The sequence below is a fragment of the Psammomys obesus genome, unplaced genomic scaffold, assembly GCF_907164565.1.
Source record: "Psammomys obesus unplaced genomic scaffold, mPsaObe1.curated_primary_1811, whole genome shotgun sequence".
Taxonomy (NCBI): Eukaryota; Metazoa; Chordata; class Mammalia; order Rodentia; family Muridae; genus Psammomys; species Psammomys obesus.
The window spans coordinates 545,339-565,987 of NW_026596088.1; the positions used below are offsets into that span (position 1 = coordinate 545,339).

The 20,649-nt window shown below is 52.2% G+C and overlaps 3 protein-coding genes across 4 annotated transcripts; 2 read left to right on the plus strand and 1 right to left on the minus strand.

Annotated features, from left to right (window-relative positions):
• Nucleotides 1-119: 119 nt before the first annotated feature.
• On the plus strand, nt 120-5,636 carry LOC129691523 (cardiotrophin-2). Its single transcript, XM_055627688.1, has 3 exons — nt 120-135; nt 2,870-3,006; nt 5,178-5,636. Exons 1-3 carry the CDS (start codon nt 120-122, stop codon nt 5,634-5,636), a joined length of 612 nt encoding a protein of 203 aa, XP_055483663.1.
• A 685-nt stretch (nt 5,637-6,321) lies between these two features.
• LOC129691265 (cardiotrophin-1) lies at nt 6,322-10,971 on the minus strand. Of its 2 annotated transcripts, none has more exons than XM_055627302.1 (3): nt 10,911-10,971; nt 9,597-9,715; nt 6,322-7,569 (listed from the first exon to the last, which is right to left on the minus strand). In XM_055627302.1, exons 1-3 carry the CDS (start codon nt 10,933-10,935, stop codon nt 7,102-7,104), a joined length of 612 nt encoding a protein of 203 aa, XP_055483277.1. In that variant the 5' UTR covers nt 10,936-10,971; the 3' UTR covers nt 6,322-7,101. The 2 variants fall into 2 exon arrangements, with proteins under 2 accessions (XP_055483277.1, XP_055483278.1); XM_055627303.1 differs by lacking the exon at nt 10,911-10,971 and adding an exon at nt 10,652-10,729.
• Nucleotides 10,972-13,970: 2,999 nt separating this feature from the next.
• On the plus strand, nt 13,971-17,875 carry Bcl7c (BAF chromatin remodeling complex subunit BCL7C). The gene is made up of 6 exons (XM_055627568.1): nt 13,971-14,332; nt 14,814-14,892; nt 15,165-15,273; nt 15,359-15,520; nt 16,983-17,068; nt 17,678-17,875. The coding sequence occupies exons 1-6, from the start codon at nt 14,241-14,243 to the stop codon at nt 17,801-17,803; spliced, it is 654 nt and encodes a 217-aa protein (XP_055483543.1). The 5' UTR covers nt 13,971-14,240; the 3' UTR covers nt 17,804-17,875.
• Nucleotides 17,876-20,649: the final 2,774 nt, after the last annotated feature.

The window sequence follows — 20,649 nt, forward strand, 5'->3', positions numbered from 1 at the left end:
CCCCCCCCCTCCTGGGCGGCTCTAGGGCTCAGTCCCAGCTATAAAGCTACCCAAGAGACAGGAGGACAGGTGCCCTGGTAAGACCCAGAGTCTTCAGAGGAAGGAGCCAAGGAGGGAGCATGTACTGCCTGCCGGGTGAGTGAGGGTACAGGGTGCCGGGGCCCAGGAACCAGGAGGGAAGAAGGCTCTGCCAGCTGCCTCCTGCTGCTCAGTCGTGGCTGCCCAGTGGCTGTGCAGGTGCTGGGAACCTTCACATCCTCACACATAGGATTCACTCACCATCCGCTCAAGGGGTGTTTATTGAAGCCACACCATGCACTGGCACAGTTGTCTCTTGGCATCCAGAGAGGGCTGATTCCAAGACTTCTGCAAATCGGACCAAAGTCCGCCGATGCTTCAGCCCCTTATATAAAACGTGATGTTTGCCTATAACCTGGGCATGTCTGTTCATATACTTTATACCCTCTCTACATTATTGTATCAGTTGATGCGCTGTCGATCCTGTGTAAGTAGCTGGTAGGCTGTATTGTTTACAACCAAGCTTTCTGTACCCGGGACAGATGGACATTTGCATCTGCGGCTGCCTGAATACATGGGTGCAGATATAGAGGGCTAACCATACTGCAAAGAGATTTGGGATAAACCAGGCCAGCGCGCCTGGCACACGCCTATAATCCCAGCGCTCAGGGAGGCCGGCAGAGGCAAATGGATCTCTGTGAGTTTGAGTCCAACTTGGTCTACAAAGTGAGTCCAGGACATCCAAGGCTACAGAGAGAAACCTTGTCTCAAAAAACAAACAAACAACAAGAACAAAAAAAAAAAAAAAAAAAAAAAGGAGAGGGGATTGACATCTACAGAGTGACAGGTTTGTGTCACAAGCAACAGAGAAATAAGTTACCCTGGGCACGCTGGTACATGCCTGGAATCCCAACACTTGGGAGACTGAGGCTGGATGGTGCATTTGAAGCTAACTTGGAGCACATAGCTCTGTAACAGATAGGCTACACAAGACCCTGTCTACAAACAATCAAGGAAATTATAATGGGAGTAAGGGGAGATGAGCTCCCTCAAACTTGTTGAACCTATGAGGAAAGTATCTTTACTCCCAGTCTTCTTTCTTTTTAAAAACAAGACAGGGTCTCACTGTGTAGTCCAGACTAAGCCAGAACTCACAGATCTGCCTCCCGAGTGCTGGGATTAGAAGCCTTCACCTGCCAGCTGAACTTTGGTTCTCTCCTGATTGGCTTTGAACCTCTGGAGCTGAGGGACATAGAGGGGCTGAGGAGACCACCTGCATTCACCTTCCTCCCATCCGTCGGGCACGTGACCTCACACTGTGGATGGGGGCGCAAGCTGCACCAGGGATTTGGCAGGAGGGTTGGTCAGCTTGTGTCCAGTGGGAAACAAGCATCTGGTGCCGTCCCAGCACTCAGGAGGCTGGACCAGGAGGATGGCCAGCCTGAGCACTTGGGGAGACCTCAAGGTAGAACATGAAAAGCTGGGGCCTGGGCTGCCTGGCTCAGTTGGGAGAACCCTTGTATTGCATGCACGGAGCCTTAGGGCTATCTGAAGCACCACATAAACGGGTGGAGATGTAAAACAAAACAAAAACAACAATAAAACCAAGAAAGCTGGACTACCATACATCCATTTTGCCAAAGTAGTCACAACAGCCAGGATCCGCAACCAGTTTAGGTCTTCAACAACAGAGCAATGGGAAAAGAAAATGTGGTGTTTTATTCAGCTATAGAAGAATTAAATAGCTTTTTCAGGCACAATGAAGGGAACTGAGATCATTATGTGAAGCAAAATAAGCCAGATTCTGACAAATACTGCATGTTGACTCTCATACACAGAATCTAAGTGTTTTTCTTGTTTGTTTTTGTTCCCCCTCCCCCAGGGAAGGTTTCTCTGTGGAGCTTTGGCTGTCCTGGAACTACTAGTTCTGCAAACCAGACTGGCCTCAAACTCACAGAACCCTCGAGTACTGGGATTAAAGGCATATGCCGCCCCACCTGGCTATGAATTTAAACATACACGCGCGCGCGCGCACGCGCACGCATACACACACACACACACACACACACACACACACACACACACACACGACATGAAAGTAGGAGGGGGCCAGGCGGTGGTGGTGCACACCTTTAATCTCAGCATCCAGGAGGCAGAGGCAGGCAGATCTCTGAGTTTGAGGCCAACTTGGCCACAGAGTGAGTTCTAGGACAACCAAGGCTACACAGAGAAACGTTGGCTCAAAAAACTAAAAAACTACAAGAAAGAAAGAAAGAAAGAAAGAAAGAAAGAAAGAAAGAAAGAAAGAAAGAAAGAAAGAAAGAAAGAAAGAAAGAAAGGAAGGAAGGAAGGAAGGAAGAAAGAAAGGAAGAGAGAGAGAGAAAGAAAGAAAGAAGAAAAGAAAAGAGAAAAGATGCAAACATTCTATTGGGAAGCACAGGTTACACTTGTAGGTAGCCACGTAAGGCTGGATGGGTCTTCATAAAGGGGACATTTCTAGCGAGTGTTCAGATAAGCAACATCCCCACCACTGCGTGAGGTGGTACTGGCCTGCAATCCCAGCACTCGGGAGGCAGAGACAGGTGACTCTCTGGGAGTTTGAGGTCAGCCTGGTCTACAAAGCGAGCTCCAGAACAGCCAGGGCTACACAGTGAGACCCTGCTTCAAAGGGGAGTTCTGGGAATAAAACAATCAATTCACCAGGTAACCTTGCCCTGACTTGAATAGACAAGAAAAAGATCACAGGCCACAATGGCTGTCCTCTTTGGAGGCATTGTCAACATGAATTAATGAATGGTGAACCACCAGAGGGCCAGGGAGTTCACACTGACCTTCTTCTATCCCCTCCCAGCACCCCTCTGCCTCCTGAGCCTGCTGTCGCTACCTCTCAGTCCTGCGGCCCCCATCTCCCCATCAGAGCCCATCAGTCAAGCCTATAGCCTGGCCCTCTACATGCAGAAGAACACATCAACACTGCTGCAGACCTACGTGAGTGACCCTGGGAACTGCAGGGGGCGGGGAGGAGGTGCTGGCCTGATGGGGAGAGCAGAACAAACCCAGGAGACCCCTTCCGTGAGCCCGAGGGAGCAGGGCCCCATAGCCAGAGACACATTCGCCTGTGTTGTCATTGCTGGCTGAGTGCTGTCAGGCTGCTCAGGTGTCATCCCTTGATCCTGACCGCCTCATCCACAAAGCTAGGACCCTGTTTTTACTGGACCTGACAGTAAAACACGAACACACAAACACACGCACACGCACACACGACATGCCTAGCTCTTTAGGTAATCATTTTGCTGGAACCATGCTCTGTCCTCACTCCAGCTAGTCTATGCTGGGTGCTGCATCTCATTGGTTCGTGGACCTTTCTGACCCCTCTGAGGGGTGGAACTAGAATCCATTATACAGGTGAGAAAATGGAGTTATAGAGAGGCTCTTTGCCTGTTTACAGTGTTCTGCTTGAATGTGTGCCTGCACGCCAGAAGAGGGCACCAGATCTCACTATAGATGGTTGTGAGCCACCATGTGGTTGCTGGGAATTGAACTCAGGACCTTTGGAAGAACAGCCAGTGTTCTTCACCTCTGAGCCATCTCTCCTGCCCCTCTTTTGTTTTGTTTTGTTTGTTTTTTGAGACTGGGTTTCCCTGTGTAGCCTTGGTTGTCCTGGACTTGCTTTGTAGGTCAGGCTAGCCTCGAACTCACAGAGATCTGCTCGCCTCTGCCTCCCTGAGTGCTGGGATTAAAGGCGTGCGCCACCACTTCCAGCTTTAGTGTATTTTTTGAAAGGTTATATTGTGCAGTGTCGCGTCTGGCGTGGTGGCACAAGGCTGTCAGCTCCTAGGAGACGGGAGGAGGATTATGAGCTCAAGGCACTCCTCGATCACAGCGTATGATTCTCTTTTAAAAACAAAACAAGAGGGGCCTGGAGAGATGGCTCAGAGGTTAAGAGCACTGACTGCTTTCCCAGAGGTCCTGAGTTCAATTCCCAGCAACCACATGGTGGCTCACAACCATCTATAATGAGATCTGGTGCCCTCTTCTGATGTGAAGGCATATATGCAGATATTGTATACATGATAAATAAATAAATTTAAAAAAAAACCAGGAGCTGGGGAGACAGACACTCTTTCTCTCTCTGACATACACACTCTGTCTCTGACACTCTCTCTCTAAGAGCTCAGTGGTGAAAAGCACTTGCTGCTCTTCCAGAGGACTTGGGTTTAATTCCAGGCACCCACATAGTGGCTTGCAGCCATTGTAACTCCAGTCCCAGGGGACCTGATTCACTCTTTTGGCCTCCAAGGTCACTGGTACACACATAGTGATGGACACTGCATGCAGGCGAAACAACCATACACATCAAATAATCTTCAAAAAATAAAAATAAGACAAAGCAAAACAGATAAACAAGCAAAACAAACCACAAATAAACAAACCAAAAGAACCTGTGAGTCTTGTTTTGTACAGAGGAGATGAGACTAAATACCATGAATACATCAGCCCTGGGTGTGGTACACTCCTTCAGTCTCGAACTCAGGTAGCAGGCAGATCTCTGTGACTTTGAGGCCAGCCTCCATACTGATATACAGTAAGGGATACACATCGACCCTGTTTAGGAAATAAAAAGTACCAGTGCAGTGGCACATGCCTGTAATCCCAGCACGTGGGAGGCAAGTGGATCTCTGAGTTTCAGGCCAGCCTGCTCTACAGAGGCAGGCAGGTCTCTGAGTCTGAGGCTAACCTGGTCTACAGAGTTCTAGGGCAGCCAGGGCTACACAGAGAAACCCTGTCTTGGAAAAAAAAAAATCAAAAAACAACCAAACAAAAATAACGGAACATGTAAGACGTGGTCGTATTGCTCATGGATATTCATGTATCAGTAGGTAGTGGTTCTTGCCTTAATTGCACGCAAGATGTTGTGTTCACTCGTACGTGTCATTTCCTACCAACGTACAACACTGCCACGGGGAGCCATGGATTCTTGGGGCTCAGTGAGGCACAGCTGATGTGCAGAGGACCAAAGGGAGCTTGTAGTGAGTGTCCTTGTTCACCCCGGCAGCTCCTGAAGAGCCGTGGATGGTGGGATTGCCTGTCTCAGGGGGAAGATGTGCGCCCAGACACTCCCCCGGTCCCTTACTCTTGTTTGTCTCTCGTTCACGCAGCTCCATTACCAGGGCAGCCCCTTCAGTGACCCTGGCTTTTCAGCCCCTGAGCTCCAGCTCAGCAGCCTGCCTCCTGCTGCAGTCTCCTTCAAGACCTGGCACTCGATGGATGACGCCGAGCGGCTAAGCCGAGCCCAGGGAGCCTTCCTGGCCTTGACCCAGCACCTCCAGCTGGTGGGGGACGACCAGAGCGATCTCAATCCCGGCAGCCCCATCCTGCTGGCCCAGCTGGGCGCGGCAAGACTCAGGGCCCAAGGCCTTTTGGGCAACATGGCTGCCATCATGACTGCGCTGGGACTGTCCATCCCCCCAGAAGAGGATACTCTGGGAATTGTCCCTTTTGGGGCCTCAGCCTTTGAGAGGAAATGCCGGGGCTACATAGTGACCCGGGAATACGGTCACTGGACGGACAGGGCTGTGAGGGACTTGGCTCTGCTCAAGGCCAAGTACCCGGCGTAGAACGCTGGCTTCCTGTCAAAGGTCCCAAGCATCTCTTTCAGAGGGCTCTCTCCTCCCTTACTTCAGAGACTGAGAGCATACCACACCTCACTTAGCAGACAGGGTGTGCCAGTGTGCCAAGCATCTGGGAAGCTGTCCTGGAAGCCAAGCCTCCACTCCTGACCGCCTGGGTCTTCCTGCCAGATCCTAGAGACTCCTTTCCAGATCTAGGGGAGACTCCATGGATCCATTTGATGGGACAGTGATTTCCCTACTTCCTGGTAGGAAAGGGGAGTCTGAAGAGGCTTCACTCCAGTCTCTCGGGAGGGAACAGCTGGTCTCCTGGGCTTACCCTGACCTTCCTCCCCCTCTAGCTGAGGAAGTCCCCGGTCTTGCTTCCTGTCTACCTCAGTTCCATTCTGAACGCAGGCCTCCTTTGGCTGGAGTTCTCGTCTTTCTACCTCTCCTCTGGTGGCTTACATCCAGTCACAGCCTCTAGGGCTCATAGCTCACCTGTTTCCTGCTAAGGAAATCTACTTTGCGTTCAGGACTGACATGTGGGATCCCTGGTCTGGGCCTCTGATGAATTGCTTTGTACGGTGCCTTTGTGGGTGTGAAGGGGGAGGGCGGATATCTCTCCACCCTCCTAAAGATCCTATTCTCCTAAAGATCCAATTCTCCTCAAATCTCTCTCCCCACAACTGTGTTTCATAAAACTTAGGTTTTATTGTTAAATGTTTTATTTACAAAATTTAATTTATTCTCAAATAAAACTCTCTTAAGATGTTTTTCTGCCTTCCCCTCTCCACAGACCAGGCTAGGGCTGGGGGCCATTGGGAACAGGGTAGGGAGTTAAGAAAGGGAAAGACATCAAAGGGGGAAGGAGCCAAAGGATGGGGAGAGGGGGGAGCACAGCAGGAGGACGGTCCTGAGGGTGGGCTGGCCCAGAGCAGGCCCAGCAAGCACTTTTCTGGTCAGGAAAGAATGAAGGAACTGAAGGGAGAGAAAGAGTCCCCTCCATGAGCTGAAATCAAGAGTTACACATACCCATATAGACCATAGGGAGACGAAGGGGAAACTAGGAGTCAGAGGCAAGTGGATCTCAATGCGTTCGAGGCCAGTCTGGTCCCCAAAACGAGTTCCAGACCACTCAGGACTGCATAGTAAGACCCTATCTCAAAAACAAAACAAACAAACAAACAAACAAACAAAAAAGCAAACAAAGAAGCAAGAGACAAGAGAAACAGAAACCTCTCAGAGACAAAAGAGTTCAAGATGGGAGGAAGAGAGGAGAGAGAGAGAGAGAGAGAGAGAGAGGGGAGGGGGGGGAGAGAGAAACTGGTGGGCACAGGTTGCTCCCGAAGTGGCCACACACAATGCAGAAAGATAGAAGCAGCCCAAGAACACACCGACGCGGATAGAGAGACAGAGAATTAGAGGCCAAGGAGGCGGGATCAGGTGAGCTTGCAAGAATAAGTGCCGACTCTCAGGCGACGCCCCCAGGCACCAGCTGGCCCAAGTCGCCCTCCGTGCGGCTCACCCACTCGCCGTAGAGACCGCACACGTGCAGCCCAAGCACCTTGGCCGAGAAGACGCCCGCAGCACTGTTGGCCGTAGAAAGGGCGGCGGCGGCGGCGGGCTCTGGCCCGGGCCCGCGGGCTGCAGCGCCCAGAGCGGCCAGCACCGTCTCCACCGCGATGCCCAGTGCCCGAGCCTGGCGGGAAGCGTCCTCCAGGCTCCGCAGCAGGCGCGGGGCGCGCGGGTTCAGCTCCGCCTGGCGGCGGCGCACAGCATCCAGCAGCGCGGGCAGCGCGCTCAAGGCGGCCGCATCCAGCCGCAGCCGCTCGGACACCGGCAGCCTCTCGTGGCTCGGGGCTGGGCCACTCAGGCCGGTCAGCGGCAGCTGCGGTGGAGAGAAGCCCGGCAGCCCAAAGGGGTCTCCCTGTTGCTGCACCTGTGGAGACACGGCCAAGGGTCAGCTGGTCTCCGGGATCGAAGGCACGCACCACCACAGCCAGCTCTGTCTTTAAATTATTCACTTGTTTATTTTGAGGCGGAGTCCCACTACAGCTTTTGCTGTTCGCGAATTCACAGTTGAGGCCAGGCTGGCCTCAGACTCCTGCCACTGCCTCCCAGTTGCTGCTATTTCTTAAGTATACATGCATGATGGGGGGGGGGGTGTCTGGTACCACACTGCATGTGTGCAGGTCAAAGGGCTACTTTATGGAATCAGTTTTCTTCACCTTTATGTGGGTTCTGGGGAGCAAACTCCGGTTACCAAATTGCCTAGCCAGCCCCTTTACCAGCTAAACCATATCTTCTATCCCAGACCTGGGTTTAACGCCTGTCTGCCACTTACTAGATGTGACACCACACCCCCCCCCACACACACACACTCACAAGGTTTCTCTGTGTAGCCCTGGCTGTCCTGGAACTCACTATGTAGACCAGGCTGACCTCGAACTCAAAGATTCCCCCTACCTCTGCTTCCCAATCATCTCTGACCGGTTAATAAAGAAGCTGAGCAGCCTATGGCTGATCAAGAGGGGACAGGGACACTGGACTTCCCAGTGGAGGGGTTTCAGTTACGGACCTCAAGGTAGAGGGGAGAAGAGGGAAGAAGAGGAAGAGAGGAGGGAAGAAGAGGGAGAGAAAGGACGTGGCCATGATGGAGCCGAAGAACCATTGGCAGGTAAACATACCAAGTAAATTCTGGGCACGTGGTGGGGAAGTAGCCAGACTAGCATAGAGGGTTAGAACAGATGATTATCTGCCCAGCTCTAGTGATTTAATGCTTGTTGAATAAACCCAATAGGTCTTTGTGTCAATTATTCGGGAGCAAGAGTGGGTGATTAGAAAAGGCCCCTAGATTATAATGCATTTCAACAGACGTTTCTTGAGAATCACAGAAATAGTTCAGGAACCCAGTCAGATTCACTTTCTCTTTCCCTACTTGATATGTAGGAACAAGTAAAAAATAAATAAATAAATAAAGGTGATTTGTAATTTGTCACATGCTGTCACAGCAATATTTACTACCCTTCTCAAGTATCTTGCCTCTGGTGTCTGGTGCAGACCTTGTGGTCGATACTTTGAATACAGCATCTTCCTAAAAGTGGGGATGATAATGGCTTTGTAAAAAAAGGAAATTGCGGGCCACCAAGATGGCTGCCAGCCTGCCAGCCTGAGTTTGATCCAGGGGATCCACATGGCAGAAGAGAGAGCCACATCCCTTAAGCCGTTGTCTGACTTTCAGGTACACAGCATGGCGCCTATGTGACCACACACACACACACACACAGAATAAATGGGGATAATTTTCTAAAGAGAATAAAAATCAAGCTGAATACAAACAGTGATTGGCGGTAGGTTACTCACCCAGGAAGCAGCAGGGCTGGAATTTGGACCGAAGCTGGCTGTATCATCCTGTGCCACTGCTGTCACTGTTACATTTTAATGTTCCCGCTGCATCCCAGGGCCACAATTTAGCGGCCCTACAGTCCGTATGAACCCAAACAGCAGATTACACCATGGTAACCTGGAGGCCAGGACAGGACTGTTGGCAAGCCCACTCAGGGGTAGGGTTTTTGCCTCTGATTGAAACCTCTACTGGGCTTCTCTAAATGTCCCAGGTGGAAGTTTTCACGGTTCATACTGTCCAGCTGTTTGACAGCCCAAAGAGCCAACACATCAAGATCACACCGAGCCCAAATCTATGTTTCCTGACTCCTAGAGTGCCCTTTGTTTCCTCAGACTGGCTCTGAGTTCCCAGACCAAGGATGGAGCCTCCAGGCTGAGGCAGAGTAGCGTTTGGCCACGGATGGATCCTCCGCTTTACTGCGTGGCCAGAACAAAGTTAACCTTCCCTCCACAAACTTTGGTTTCCACCGTCGCGGGAACGAGGTGAAAGACGTGGGTGGTTGGAGACATCGGTGGCCTGTGACTCCCCTAACTCCGCAGCCCAGCCCTAACCCTACTCACGTATTCCTCCAGCAGCTGTTCTGCATATTTGGTCAGGAGGCGGGCAAGGTTGTGTGTCTGGCGGATCTTGGCCTCCAAATGGGGAAGGAATGAAATGGAGGAGTCAGTCGGGAGGTCTTCTGTTGGGAAAGACAGGGGAGTCTTAAGAGGGCAACCCAAACCCCACTCCTTAACCATCTTTCCCAAGTCGGCCCCTCCTGAACCCAGAGGTTCTACTCTGGATGCTAACATTCAAGCTAGGAAGAATCTGCCCCACACCAATGGAGGGAAAAACAGGACCAGACAGGGCAGGGTTTCGATGCAGATGTCTCTCCTGTCCCCAAAGTCACTCCTGAAATCCTATTAAGACCAAAGTCATCTACTGTCTTCCTAGTGCTGCCTCCAGCTTCTCCCAACCCTCCAGTCAACCTCCTCCTTCCACTTAGGCAGTTTGCTCATGCTTCCAAGGTGGTTTCTTTTTTCTGTGTGAATCTGCCGTATCTCGAGAGTCCTTAGAAGGCAGCCTATGCTCGCCCTATGCCACCAATGCTATCCCCAAACTAAGGACAAAGTTCACATATCTTTGGATTGCTCTTGGTTGAATTCAGTCAGCAGCATTGAAGCACAGAACTTCACGTTGGAACGCGCCTTTCCGGCCTGTTTTACAGATAGAGAAACCGAAGACCTACCTACTCCCTTCCTAATGCTCCTAGGTGAGCCGCTAGGCTCAGCAGCACCCGCAATGAATCAACGACAGGCTAGCCTTCCCTGGTTAGAGGGTGGTGCCACGGGAAGATGACTACATTTTCCAACATGCACACTCCAGGCACCCCAATGCATGCTGGGGAATGTAGTCCCAACCGGACAAGCCCCTCCGTCAGAGTTTCCCACCGCCAGCGGAGATCTCAGAAGCCTGTACTTTGGTCTCTAGCCACTTGTCGCTTTTTCGAAGATCAAAGACTTCCTTAACTCGGCCTCGCCTTCCAGTCCTCCAACTTTGATTCTTTCCCAATACTCTGAGAGGCACTGTTATCCTGCCCCAGCCCGACCCCAGCCCCTTTTCAGGGTATACTCACCCATATATTCGGTGCTCTAACCCCTGAACCCAAGGCTTTGAAGCCTCAACTCCAGTCCTCCTCTAAACCCTTGCGCCTGCCCTTTCTCCCAACTCACCCGCTGGTTACCTGACACCGGCGGCTCCTCTCCCCCGCCCAGGCCGTTCCCCTCCCAGACTTGGGGGTGGGGTGGTGTTGACAGGCATCCAAACCCCAAATTTCGACCCCACTGACTCCTATTCCCATCAGGGACCCAGGATCCAGTCACTCAGCCCCTTACCCAGACTTCCCTCCCTCTGGCTCATGCTGGCCCCAAGCCGATCCCGTTTCCCTCAACACACCCTTACCGGAGCGGAGGAGGGGAGGGGGTAAAAAGGGGGAAAGGGCTAAGGGCGTGGCTCGTGCTCGACCAATCATAGCTCAGACCCCAAGTATTTCCTTCCCACCACTACTTTCAGGCAAGATTCCTTGGCCCAGAGCTCAGTAACCGGCTTGTGAGGCTTAGACTGGGAAGAGGCCAGAGTGGGGAGGCAGGTACTGGCACAGTGAACGGGAACTTGGGCCTTTAAGGCAGCTGTGTCCTGTTGGGAGGAGACTTGGGCTCTGACCTGAGGTAGAGCTTGACAGTAAGGGCTGCTTTGGAGGGAAAGCGGGGAAACTGGAGAGGAAAGCTGTGGGGCTGGCAGGAGAAGAATGCAGGCAGGTGCCCCTTCTGGGCCAGGAAGGCCTGTCTAAATTAGGGTGCACCCTCTGGTCTACTTATCTTCTTTGCCTTCTCCTCTCTATCACACCGGTCAGAAGTGAGACAGCCTTCCCCTTACCTTCCTCCCACACACATGTATGTGTGTAAGGCATTCAGACCCAGCCTCCCACAAGGTGAACACAAGCTTCAGAGAGGTCACACCCAAACGGCAACACACCAACCCAGGGCAGACACTGAAAGGTCTGGACACACTTGCCTCTACAATAGCTTCCCAAGCACCTACTCTGTCTTGGGCTCTGGCACAGGGAGCATCAATGTTTGTTTCAGGCTTCAGATAGTGGAGTTTATGAGCAAGAGGCTTGAAAAGGCCCGTGTGAGGATGTCAACACTAGCAAACCATCAGATCAAAATTCATTGGCGGAGTACATCACAGGTGAACTTGAAGCCAGACTGTCAGCAGTGGCCACAAACACACACTAACCAGAGTATTTATTGGGTATTCACGTGTGCCAGGCACTATTCTAAAAGCCATGTACATACACATTCCCTAATTTCCACGTTATAGATGAGGCAATAAGACAGACACGGCTTGCCCAAGGTCATGCAAGTAGGTGTGACAAGCTGAGATTTTTACCCCTTACTGTTTGGTTCCAGAAATGCTGTCAAGACATGGTGGGCACAGACACACCAAAACTTTACAAACGCCCATCACACAAACAGCACAGGAAACATGTCCTATCTACTGATGGGCCAGCGTCAAGTAAAATCATCCAAGATGCACTCATCGTCTTCCCTTTCTACTTATGCGTGTGTTGGTGACATCTGAGTGTGGGGGCTGGAGGAGGCCAGAAGAGGGCATCGAATCCCCCGGAGGCAGTGCAGGCAGTGCAACGGGGTGCTGGGAACCGAACTAGGGTCCCCTGAGAAAGCAGGGAGTGTTCTTAGCCACCAAGCCACGTTTCCAGCCCCTGTTTTCTTTCTTTCTGAGACTGGGTCTCACTATGTATTTTTGGCTGGGCTGAAACTCATTCTCAGAGGAGGCCTCAAACAAGTAGAGATTTGTCTGCCTCCTGAGTGTTGGGATCAAAGGTGTGAGCCACCACACCCAACCTTTTTTTAAAAAGAAAGAAAGAAAAACAAACAAAAACCCTCTACATTTATTTTGCCTGTGTATGACGTGTACCGTTTATGGAGGTCAGGGAACCGGCAGGAGTGGGTTCTCTTCTACTATTGGGGACCATCAGGCTTGGTGGCCAGTGCCTTATCTACTGAGCCCATCTTGCCAGCCTTCATTTTCTCTAAGTAAACTTTTAGTTGAACTGTAATAAACACAAGGAAAATTACACAGGTGCTAAATGTACATCGTGACACACTAAAGAACAGTGTGACAAACTCCCAGAAACCCTATCTGTTGCCCTGTAGGCCCAAGGGTGAATCCCTGTCCGACCTCTCCCGCCAGAGATGCGTTTGCCTTTTGAACTTATATAAGTAGAATCATCTAACGCGTCCAGCTTCTTTTATTCAAGACCTATGTTGGGTCTAGCAGGACTCTGGCACACGGTAGAAACAGGTTGTAACTGTTTTCCATTCCATTCCATTCCATTGAGGAGTTGCTCCCAGGCTGTTGCTACCGTCAAGAGTTACAAACTTTCCAGCACGCTTTTCTCGGGCGTTCACACAGCCGCAGTTCCTCCTGCTGAGGTTTCTCCAGACACATTTTCTCCTACTGAGGTCTCTTTTCTTAGGATAAACACTATGATCAAAAGTAACTGTAGGGAGGAAAGATTTACTTCGGGTTACAGTTTATAGTCCATCAGGAACGGAGGGCAGGGCAGGAACTTAAGAGCAGGAACCTGGAAGCAGAAACTGAAGCAGAGACCCTTGGAAGAAGGCTGCTTACAACTCGTTCCCCAAGGCTTGCTCAGCTGCTTTCTTAGAGGACCCAGGACTACCTGCCTTGGGATGGCCCTGCCCACAGTGGTCTGGGCTCTCCAGTATCAACTGTTAATCAAGAAAGGGATGGAGGCGTGGAGGTATTTTCTCAATCAAGGTTCCCTCATCCCAAATGACCCTAGTTGGTGTCGAGTTGACAAAAAAACTAAGGTGGACATTGGTTCTTTCGAGTGTCGGCAGCTTGGGAGCGGAGCTGTTGGGAGATGGCGTTGGCATAAGTTTTTCACTGGAGAACTGCCAGTTTTTCAAAGGATCTCTATCAATCACACACCCTGGTTCAAGGAATGTCAAGTTGCTCTCCTAACCCCATCTGTATGGTCTGTCTTTTTCACTTCCGCCATTCTGGCCGAGGAGGCCCGCTCTACCCTCGCAGAGCCTAGCACGTACTTGGCACTGTGAATGGGACTGTTGAATGAATGGACGAACAAGTTAAGTCGGGCAGCAGCGTAGAACCAAACAGCCTGGAGAGGGCAGGCGCGCGCGCGCGCACACAGCATTTCAGGACGCCCACCCGCCGCGGACGCACAGCAGGACAGTCCCTCTCGCGCACCCCGGTGCCCACGTGGCCGGAACGCACCGCCTCGCTCGGGCCGCGCGCGTCCAGCCGCACAGCTGCCCCCCCCAGCTCTCCCTCTCCGCGGCGGGCAGAGGGCGCTGTGCGTCCGTGCGCCCCGAGGGGCGGGCCCGGGCCGGGGCGGGGCTGACCGGGCTTCCAGGCCGGGGCTCTAGCCGCCCGCGCCGCCCGGGCCGCTCCGGGGACGGGCCGGGGCGGGGCGCGGTCGCAGGAAGCCAGGCGGGGACGCGCGGAGGCGTTGGGGAGCGAGGGAGGGCGCGGCCAACTCCCGGAGGGACGGCGGGCCGAAAGAGCGGCGCCGGGGCCTGGCGAGCAGCCTGAGATCGCCGGACCGCAGGCCGCCCCACCACGGGCTCTATCCCGGCCCAAGCCCAGCCAGCATGGCCGGCCGGACCGTGCGGGCCGAGACCCGGAGCCGGGCCAAAGATGACATCAAGAAGGTGATGGCGACCATCGAGAAGGTCCGGAGATGGTGAGCGCTGCCCCTGGGCCGGGGACACAGCCAAGCCACCTCCTCCAAACGTTTCCGCCCTTTCCTGGCCAGCTGCCCCCGCCCACCAGCTGTGCTCTGAATCGACAGGGCTCCCCCCTCCCCCTTTCCTTGGCAATTCCCAGAGGTCTACAAAGCGTGGCCCGGAGTGGTGCTTTCCCAGAGCGGGAGCCCTCATCTATGCCCCGCCCCCTGAAGCTTTGACACTCTTGCAAGCGCGGCCCCGGGTCTTCATTGCTGGAGTCCCTGACCAGGCCTTGGTGGCGCCCTGCTGAGTGCCCCAGGTTGTCTGCAAAACCGCAGCTCCAAGTTACCTCCGTCAGTGCCCTGGGGTTTGCAGGGCCTCTTTCTGCTACGCCCTGCTAGCGAAGCTGCCCCTGACCCTAGCACATCCTTCGCGACCTCCAGCTCTGTGGGGGCTCGTCCTTGGGCCTCCCTGACCCGGTCTCCTGCCCTCCCACAGGGAGAAGCGGTGGGTGACTGTGGGTGACACTTCCCTTCGAATCTTCAAGTGGGTGCCTGTGGTGGATCCCCAGGAGGAGGTGAGCAAGCCCAACCCCCAACAGGCCTTGCACCTGTGCAGCCTCAGGCACTTTCCCTCCCCACCTTGGCCTCCACCTTTAGCTGGGAGACTCCAGTGTGGAGCTCAGGCAGATGGTAACGATTATTAGCCGGCACGGGGGCGCACCCACCCACCCTAACTCAGCCTAGACAACCCGAGGCAGCACCTCTCGCTTCTCTGAGCCCAGGTTTCCTTATTTGTACTGAGCGGTTTTGTAAGAGACAACTCTGATCTTACCTCTCTAACCCTCAGGAGAGGCGGCGGGCAGGAGGCGGGGCGGAGAGATCCCGCGGCCGGGAGAGACGCGGAAGGGGCACCAGTCCCCGAACGGGTGGCCCCCTCCTGCTGCTGGACCTCAATGGTACGTAGAAATTCTGGAAAGGGAGGGAGGCAGAGAGAGCTACAGGCGATCCTCCGGCCAACCAGCTTGGTGTTTGCTTCAGCAGATGAGAACAGCAACCAGAGTTTCCATTCAGAAGGTTCATTGCAAAAGGGCACTGAGCCCAGCCCTGGGGGCACTCCCCAGCCCAGCCGCCCTGGGTCACCAACTGGACCACCAGAAGCCATTACGGAAGATACTCAGCCCCCACAACTGGGCCAAGAGAGAGGTAGGAGCGCTCTAGTAGTTAAGTTGAACCCACTATCTTGTCCTTGTACCTATGTCATGGCCTCTTCCCCCTGTCTCCGTTGGTGACCATCCCTGACCCTGGCAGAAATTACCCTCAGCTGCTGTCTCATTCCTCCCGCTTCTTAGATTTGTAGGAGTGTGTCACCATACGAAAGTTTTATGCAAATTTATTTCTTGGCTTGCTTATTGTCTTTTTTTTTCGTTACGGTCTCATGTCAGCCATGCTGATCTTGTTCATGTGGGAGACTCAGTAGATGTTCAGTGAGTACTTGTTCAGGGAGTAAACGGGTCTGATAATCACAGTAGCCTTGTAGTAGCAGTGGCTTGATGGCTAGCAGGGCCCCATTTCCACTAGGTGGTTTTCTGAGCACTTCAATGTTTTGCTTTTTGTTTTCTTATTTAATCTTCACTGTCATTTTCTGGGAGCGATGATCCTATTATGATTGCTATTTATACACGAGGAGAAAGGACATCCAGAGAAAGATGCCCAGACTTACAGAGCCTGTGAGCCAACACCCTGGGCCTGAGCCCTCTTCAGCTCCTCTGTCTTCATATAGTCGGTCCCCTGTCTGGTCAGTACTACTTCCCAAGTGTGGCTGATTTCTGTGCCTTTGGCTCTGCCTCTCATTTCCCAGTTGTACCCACCCCCGCCTCCTCACCTGCCTCTAGTGGCCTCCACACAGCTTCAGACAGCGATTCCTAAAGCATAAATTCAGGATGGTTATTTTTCTGCTTCATGTCCTTCATGGCTCCCTGTGGCCTTTGACTCCTTAGTTTGACACCAAGGCCTTAGAAATTGTTGGGCCTAAAATTGTCCCGTTCCCCCACCCATCAAGAACACCATGACATGGGCCCTCTGGACCATGTCCAAATTGTTCCAAATACTTTTGTTAATGTAAAATGATAGGACAAGCGTTGCTGCCCAGGGGTAGAGTACTTGTCTGACATGCCCAGGGCCCTGAGCCCCGTCTCCAGTACCACAGATTTGAATGAATGTTTGGATGGATGAAAATGCTACCACATACTACGTGCCAAACAGCATGGTAAGGACTTTACCCTTTTTACCTCGCTCGAGCTTCACAGTAGTCTCGTGAGCTGTTACTGTCACTATTCCCATTCTGCAAGACAGTTTAATTGAGGCTCAGAGAATCAGGATCAGGATCAGGATTTAGGATTAGGATTTAGACTCCATACTACATAGAATCTGTGGGCACTAGGCATGTATTTTCCTCTGCTTAAATTCTGCTCTCTCTCTCTCTCTCTCTCTCTGTCTCCTGGCTCGCTCCCCAGTAACAAAACCAAACCTAATACTTCCTTTCTTGGCAACGTGGTATCCTCCCCTGGCCCCCATGGTCTTGTCTTGCTGATCGGTGCCTGTCCGCTTCTTTTGCCCCTGCTCACTTGTCCTGGCTCAGGAGGTGTCTGTTCATTTGGCATTCCAGATCTAGGGGGCACGCCCGCAGGCGGCACCGACGAACCCCCGAAGCTGACCAAGGAGGAGCCTGTCCCAGAGCTGCTGGAAGCTGAGGTGAGAGAGGCCAGAGGCTGGGCTCTGGCCTTGTGGGGAGTGGGGGCTTGGGGAGGACAGGGAGACTGCATTCTAGGGTCCAGGAGGGAGATACGGATCTAGAACCCAGTGGAAGGCTTAGCTGGAGGATGGATTCTTGGGTGAAGAGGGGTGTCACAGACACCGCCCTGAGGGCTGGATCATGGCTGATTTAAGAGCATTGAAAGCCTAAAATGATCTTGGTGCTCCTCTTAGGATTAAAAACAAACAAACAAAAAAAACCACAAAAACAAAATCTAGGCTCAGAGTGCCGCTTGGTGGTACTTGACTTGGTAAGTATGCACAGGAGCCTCCGTCCTCTGAATTACACAGACACACATCCTCAGCGTTAGCCTGAGCCACTCCTTGCCTTTCCCTACAAGGACTATGTTGATACGCTTTTCAGAAAAATCATATCCTTTCCCCCAAAACAGTGTTGCCATTGTTTTTGGTGCCTTATCTTATATTCTGGTCACTTGGTCCTGGGCCAGACTCTGGGTCCCCAGGGGAGTAGAGTGGAAAAGGCAGAGGCTAGGAGGCTGTACTCCTGGATCAGAGTGGAGCTCACACCTCTCCGCCCTTCCTCTTCAGGCCCCTGAAGCTTACCCTGTCTTTGAGCCAGTGCCACCTGTCCCTGAGGCAGCCCAGGGTGACACAGAGGACTCGGAGGGCGCCCCCCCACTCAAGCGCATCTGCCCAAATGCCCCTGACCCCTGAGAAGCTGCCTGCCTCCTGTCCTGTTGCTCCAAGGGCCCCTTTGGCTTTTTATAAATAAAGACCCTTTTGTAATTTTGTGTCATGTCATTTCCCTGTCAAGGCTGGGGAGGGCCTTTGGAGACAGTTTTGGCTCATGCTCTGTCCCTCAGATGGGGTCACCAAGGCTCTGAGATGACCTGTATTCACATCATGATTACATGTGCGGCGAGGGCCTGAGCCAGGACCTGGCCTCCCTGCACTCCCACCTTGCCCTTCTTCACCCCCCCGGGGGCCCAGCAGTTCCCACTTTACTCACAGGAACACAGGCCCAGAGGAAGCACCCGACCCCTTCCCTGCACTCAGCAAGCTGCAGCACCGTGTCTCCTCCAGCTGAACCATCCCTTCCACACCTGAGCTGAGTCCTTGTCGCTTGTGTAATTGTCACCTCCTGCTAGATGCCTTCCCTGATTCTAGGCTCCATCAGCATCATTGCCTTTGAGTTCCTACAGCCCTTTAAGCTTCCTCCCCTTTGTCTTAACATTTATCAGGCTGCTTGGGGGCCATGAGTCTGCATTTCTGGCTTTTAAGCTGCAAGCATCTCAAGGATAGAAGTAGGTTCCCAGCCGTACCTAGCTTAGTACTGGGAACACGGTAGTCCTAGCAACTGCTTCATGAATGAATGGGTAAATAAACAGGGCTGGGCATGGAAGACCAGTACCCAGGAGGCTGAGGCATGACTGTTAATTTCCTCTGTCACTATCTGTGTGGTCCTAGGTTAGTCAGTTGTACTCTCTGACTCTTAGTTTACTTGACCAACAGGTTAATAACTTGGCCTCACTCCCCGCTCCACCCCTCCCCCACCCCTGCCAGTGCCTAGTGAGAAACTTTATCCATACAGGCACCCCTCAAATCTGTACTTGTCAGAGAAGCAGGGTCAGGTGAGTTAGCCCTGTTTTAATTTTTAACAAAAGGAGAGACCGAGGTGTAGGAAAGCATCATTTAAAAAACGTCAAAGTGTCTCCTGTGGTGGTAGAGACAGGGCTGGCTAGGCAGTCTGTGACTGCAGGCATTCCTATTGCTGTAGAAACAGACCACCCAAAACAACTGGCTTAGCGCTCCCCCGAGGCATAGTGTCATCATTCTGAAGGTCAGACGACCAGAGCCAGTGTTGCTGGGCTAGAGTCAAGGTACCTGTAGCTAACCTTGCAGGCTAGCTCCTGCAAAAGTCTGTCAGGGAAAAATCTGTTGTCTTGGCATTTCCAGCTTGAAGCTACCTGCATTCAGGAATGGGTTCAAGCCGTGGCTTGTCCTCTCTTCAACCCCACCCTGCAACTTCTAACCTTTCTGCCTTTCTGCTTCCGTCATTGCATCTCTCTGCCTGGCTTCCCTTCCCGCTGCTCATGTGACCCGCTGCGAGCACACCGGCCTGCCTGGGTTTTGCAGGATCCTCCCCACATCCTGTAATTTAGTTTGTCTGAAGATGCCATGGCCATGTAAAGTAACCCGCTCGTGTTCTGGGGCTTAGGAGATGGACATCTCTGAAGGGTCAATGATCCTTACTTCCCATCTGGTAACCAGCAATTTTCTGGATGGATAAGTCATCCCATTCTTCCCTTCACTGACACTAGGTGGTAATGTGAGTCCCCTACAAACTGTAAAGGGCCTTCTGTGGCTTAGCAGCACAAAGTTAAGGCCCAGCATTCAAGTTCTGGGTTGGAATTTTACCACCTGCGTTTAGTTTCTTTATTCTTTGCTCTTTGTTTTTATTTGATGTGTATGGGTGTTTTGCCTGCATGTAAGCCTATCACCATGTGTGCACAGTGCTGGAGGAAGCCGGAAGAGGGCGAAATTGCCCCTGAAACTGGAGTTATCGTTTTTTTTTTTTAGCTATCATGTGGTCGCTGGGAATGGAACTTGGATCCTCTGGAAGAGCAGCCAGTGCTCTTAACCACTGAGCCATCTGTCTGGCACCATTTTGAAAAATTAATATTTTTACTTATATGTAGAGTTGTGTGTGTGTACATGTGGCTGTATGCACATGAGTGCAGGTGCCCTCCGAGGCCTAAGGTGTTCCATATCCTAGAGCGGGAGTTACACACAGTTGTGAGCACCATGTGGGTGCTGGGAACCCGAGTCCTGTGGAAGAACGCAAGTGCTCCCGACTACACTAATACCAAGCCTTCTCTCCGGCTCCTGCTGATGTTCCTAGTGTGATGTTCCTCTCTGTTCTCCTCTGCCTTGTTTTGTTGTCTGTAAAGCGGGGGTAATAGTGGCGTGAGCCTGGTGGGAATAGTCTAAGAATTCAATGAGATAGATGGAGAGAGAGCCCTTGACTGAGTCACAGCAAGAGCTCAGTAAACGACAGTCCTTTTCCTCATCCTCCCATAATGCAGATAAGGATATACCAAGGAAACGGACGGGTGTCAGAGACCTGCTCATCAGGAGACTCTGTAGGTTCTGGCCCCATGGCAGGTATCTGTTGTTGAAAACTTGGGTTTTTAATGCAGTGGTTATTATTTATCCTGCTACCATATCAAAAAAGACACTGACATCTGTTAGATATTTAATACGCCTTAAGCTCTGGGGCTGGGCAGAAACTAGCCTCTAGGCTATCTGTACACCCCCAGCCCCACATCCGTGCCACTGCTTTAATTACTCCTATCTGGGCTTCCCATCCATCATTCTCATAATTATTTCCACATGCTTTTCATCTGGGCCGTTTCTCTCCATCACCAATCCTCAGAGTAAACTCCTCCCAGCCACGTGGTTCCTCTTTCTGATAACTCACGGTGCTCTCTTCTTCTTTCTCTCCTCTCTTGTCTACCTGCCTCTTTCCTGTGATCTTCCTGTCCTCCAAGCCCTCAAAC

Coding starts and splice junctions, on each gene's coding strand:
- LOC129691523 (XM_055627688.1), top strand. Junction 3,007..5,177: donor CAACACTGCTGCAGACCTAC/GTGAGTGACCCT, acceptor TCGTTCACGCAG/CTCCATTACCAGGGCAGCCC.
- Bcl7c (XM_055627568.1), top strand. CDS start 14,241: ATGGCCGGCCGGACCGTGCGGGCCGAGACCCGGAGCCGGGCCAAAGAT. Junction 14,893..15,164: donor TGGTGGATCCCCAGGAGGAG/GTGAGCAAGCCC, acceptor TCTAACCCTCAG/GAGAGGCGGCGGGCAGGAGG. Junction 15,274..15,358: donor CCTGCTGCTGGACCTCAATG/GTACGTAGAAAT, acceptor TTGCTTCAGCAG/ATGAGAACAGCAACCAGAGT.
- LOC129691265 (XM_055627302.1), bottom strand. CDS start 10,935: ATGAGCCAGAGGGAGGGAAGTCTGG. Junction 9,716..10,910: donor CCAGAGGGAGGGAAGTCTGG/GTAAGGGGCTGA, acceptor CTTTCCCAACAG/AAGACCTCCCGACTGACTCC. Junction 7,570..9,596: donor AACAGCTGCTGGAGGAATAC/GTGAGTAGGGTT, acceptor GTGTCTCCACAG/GTGCAGCAACAGGGAGACCC.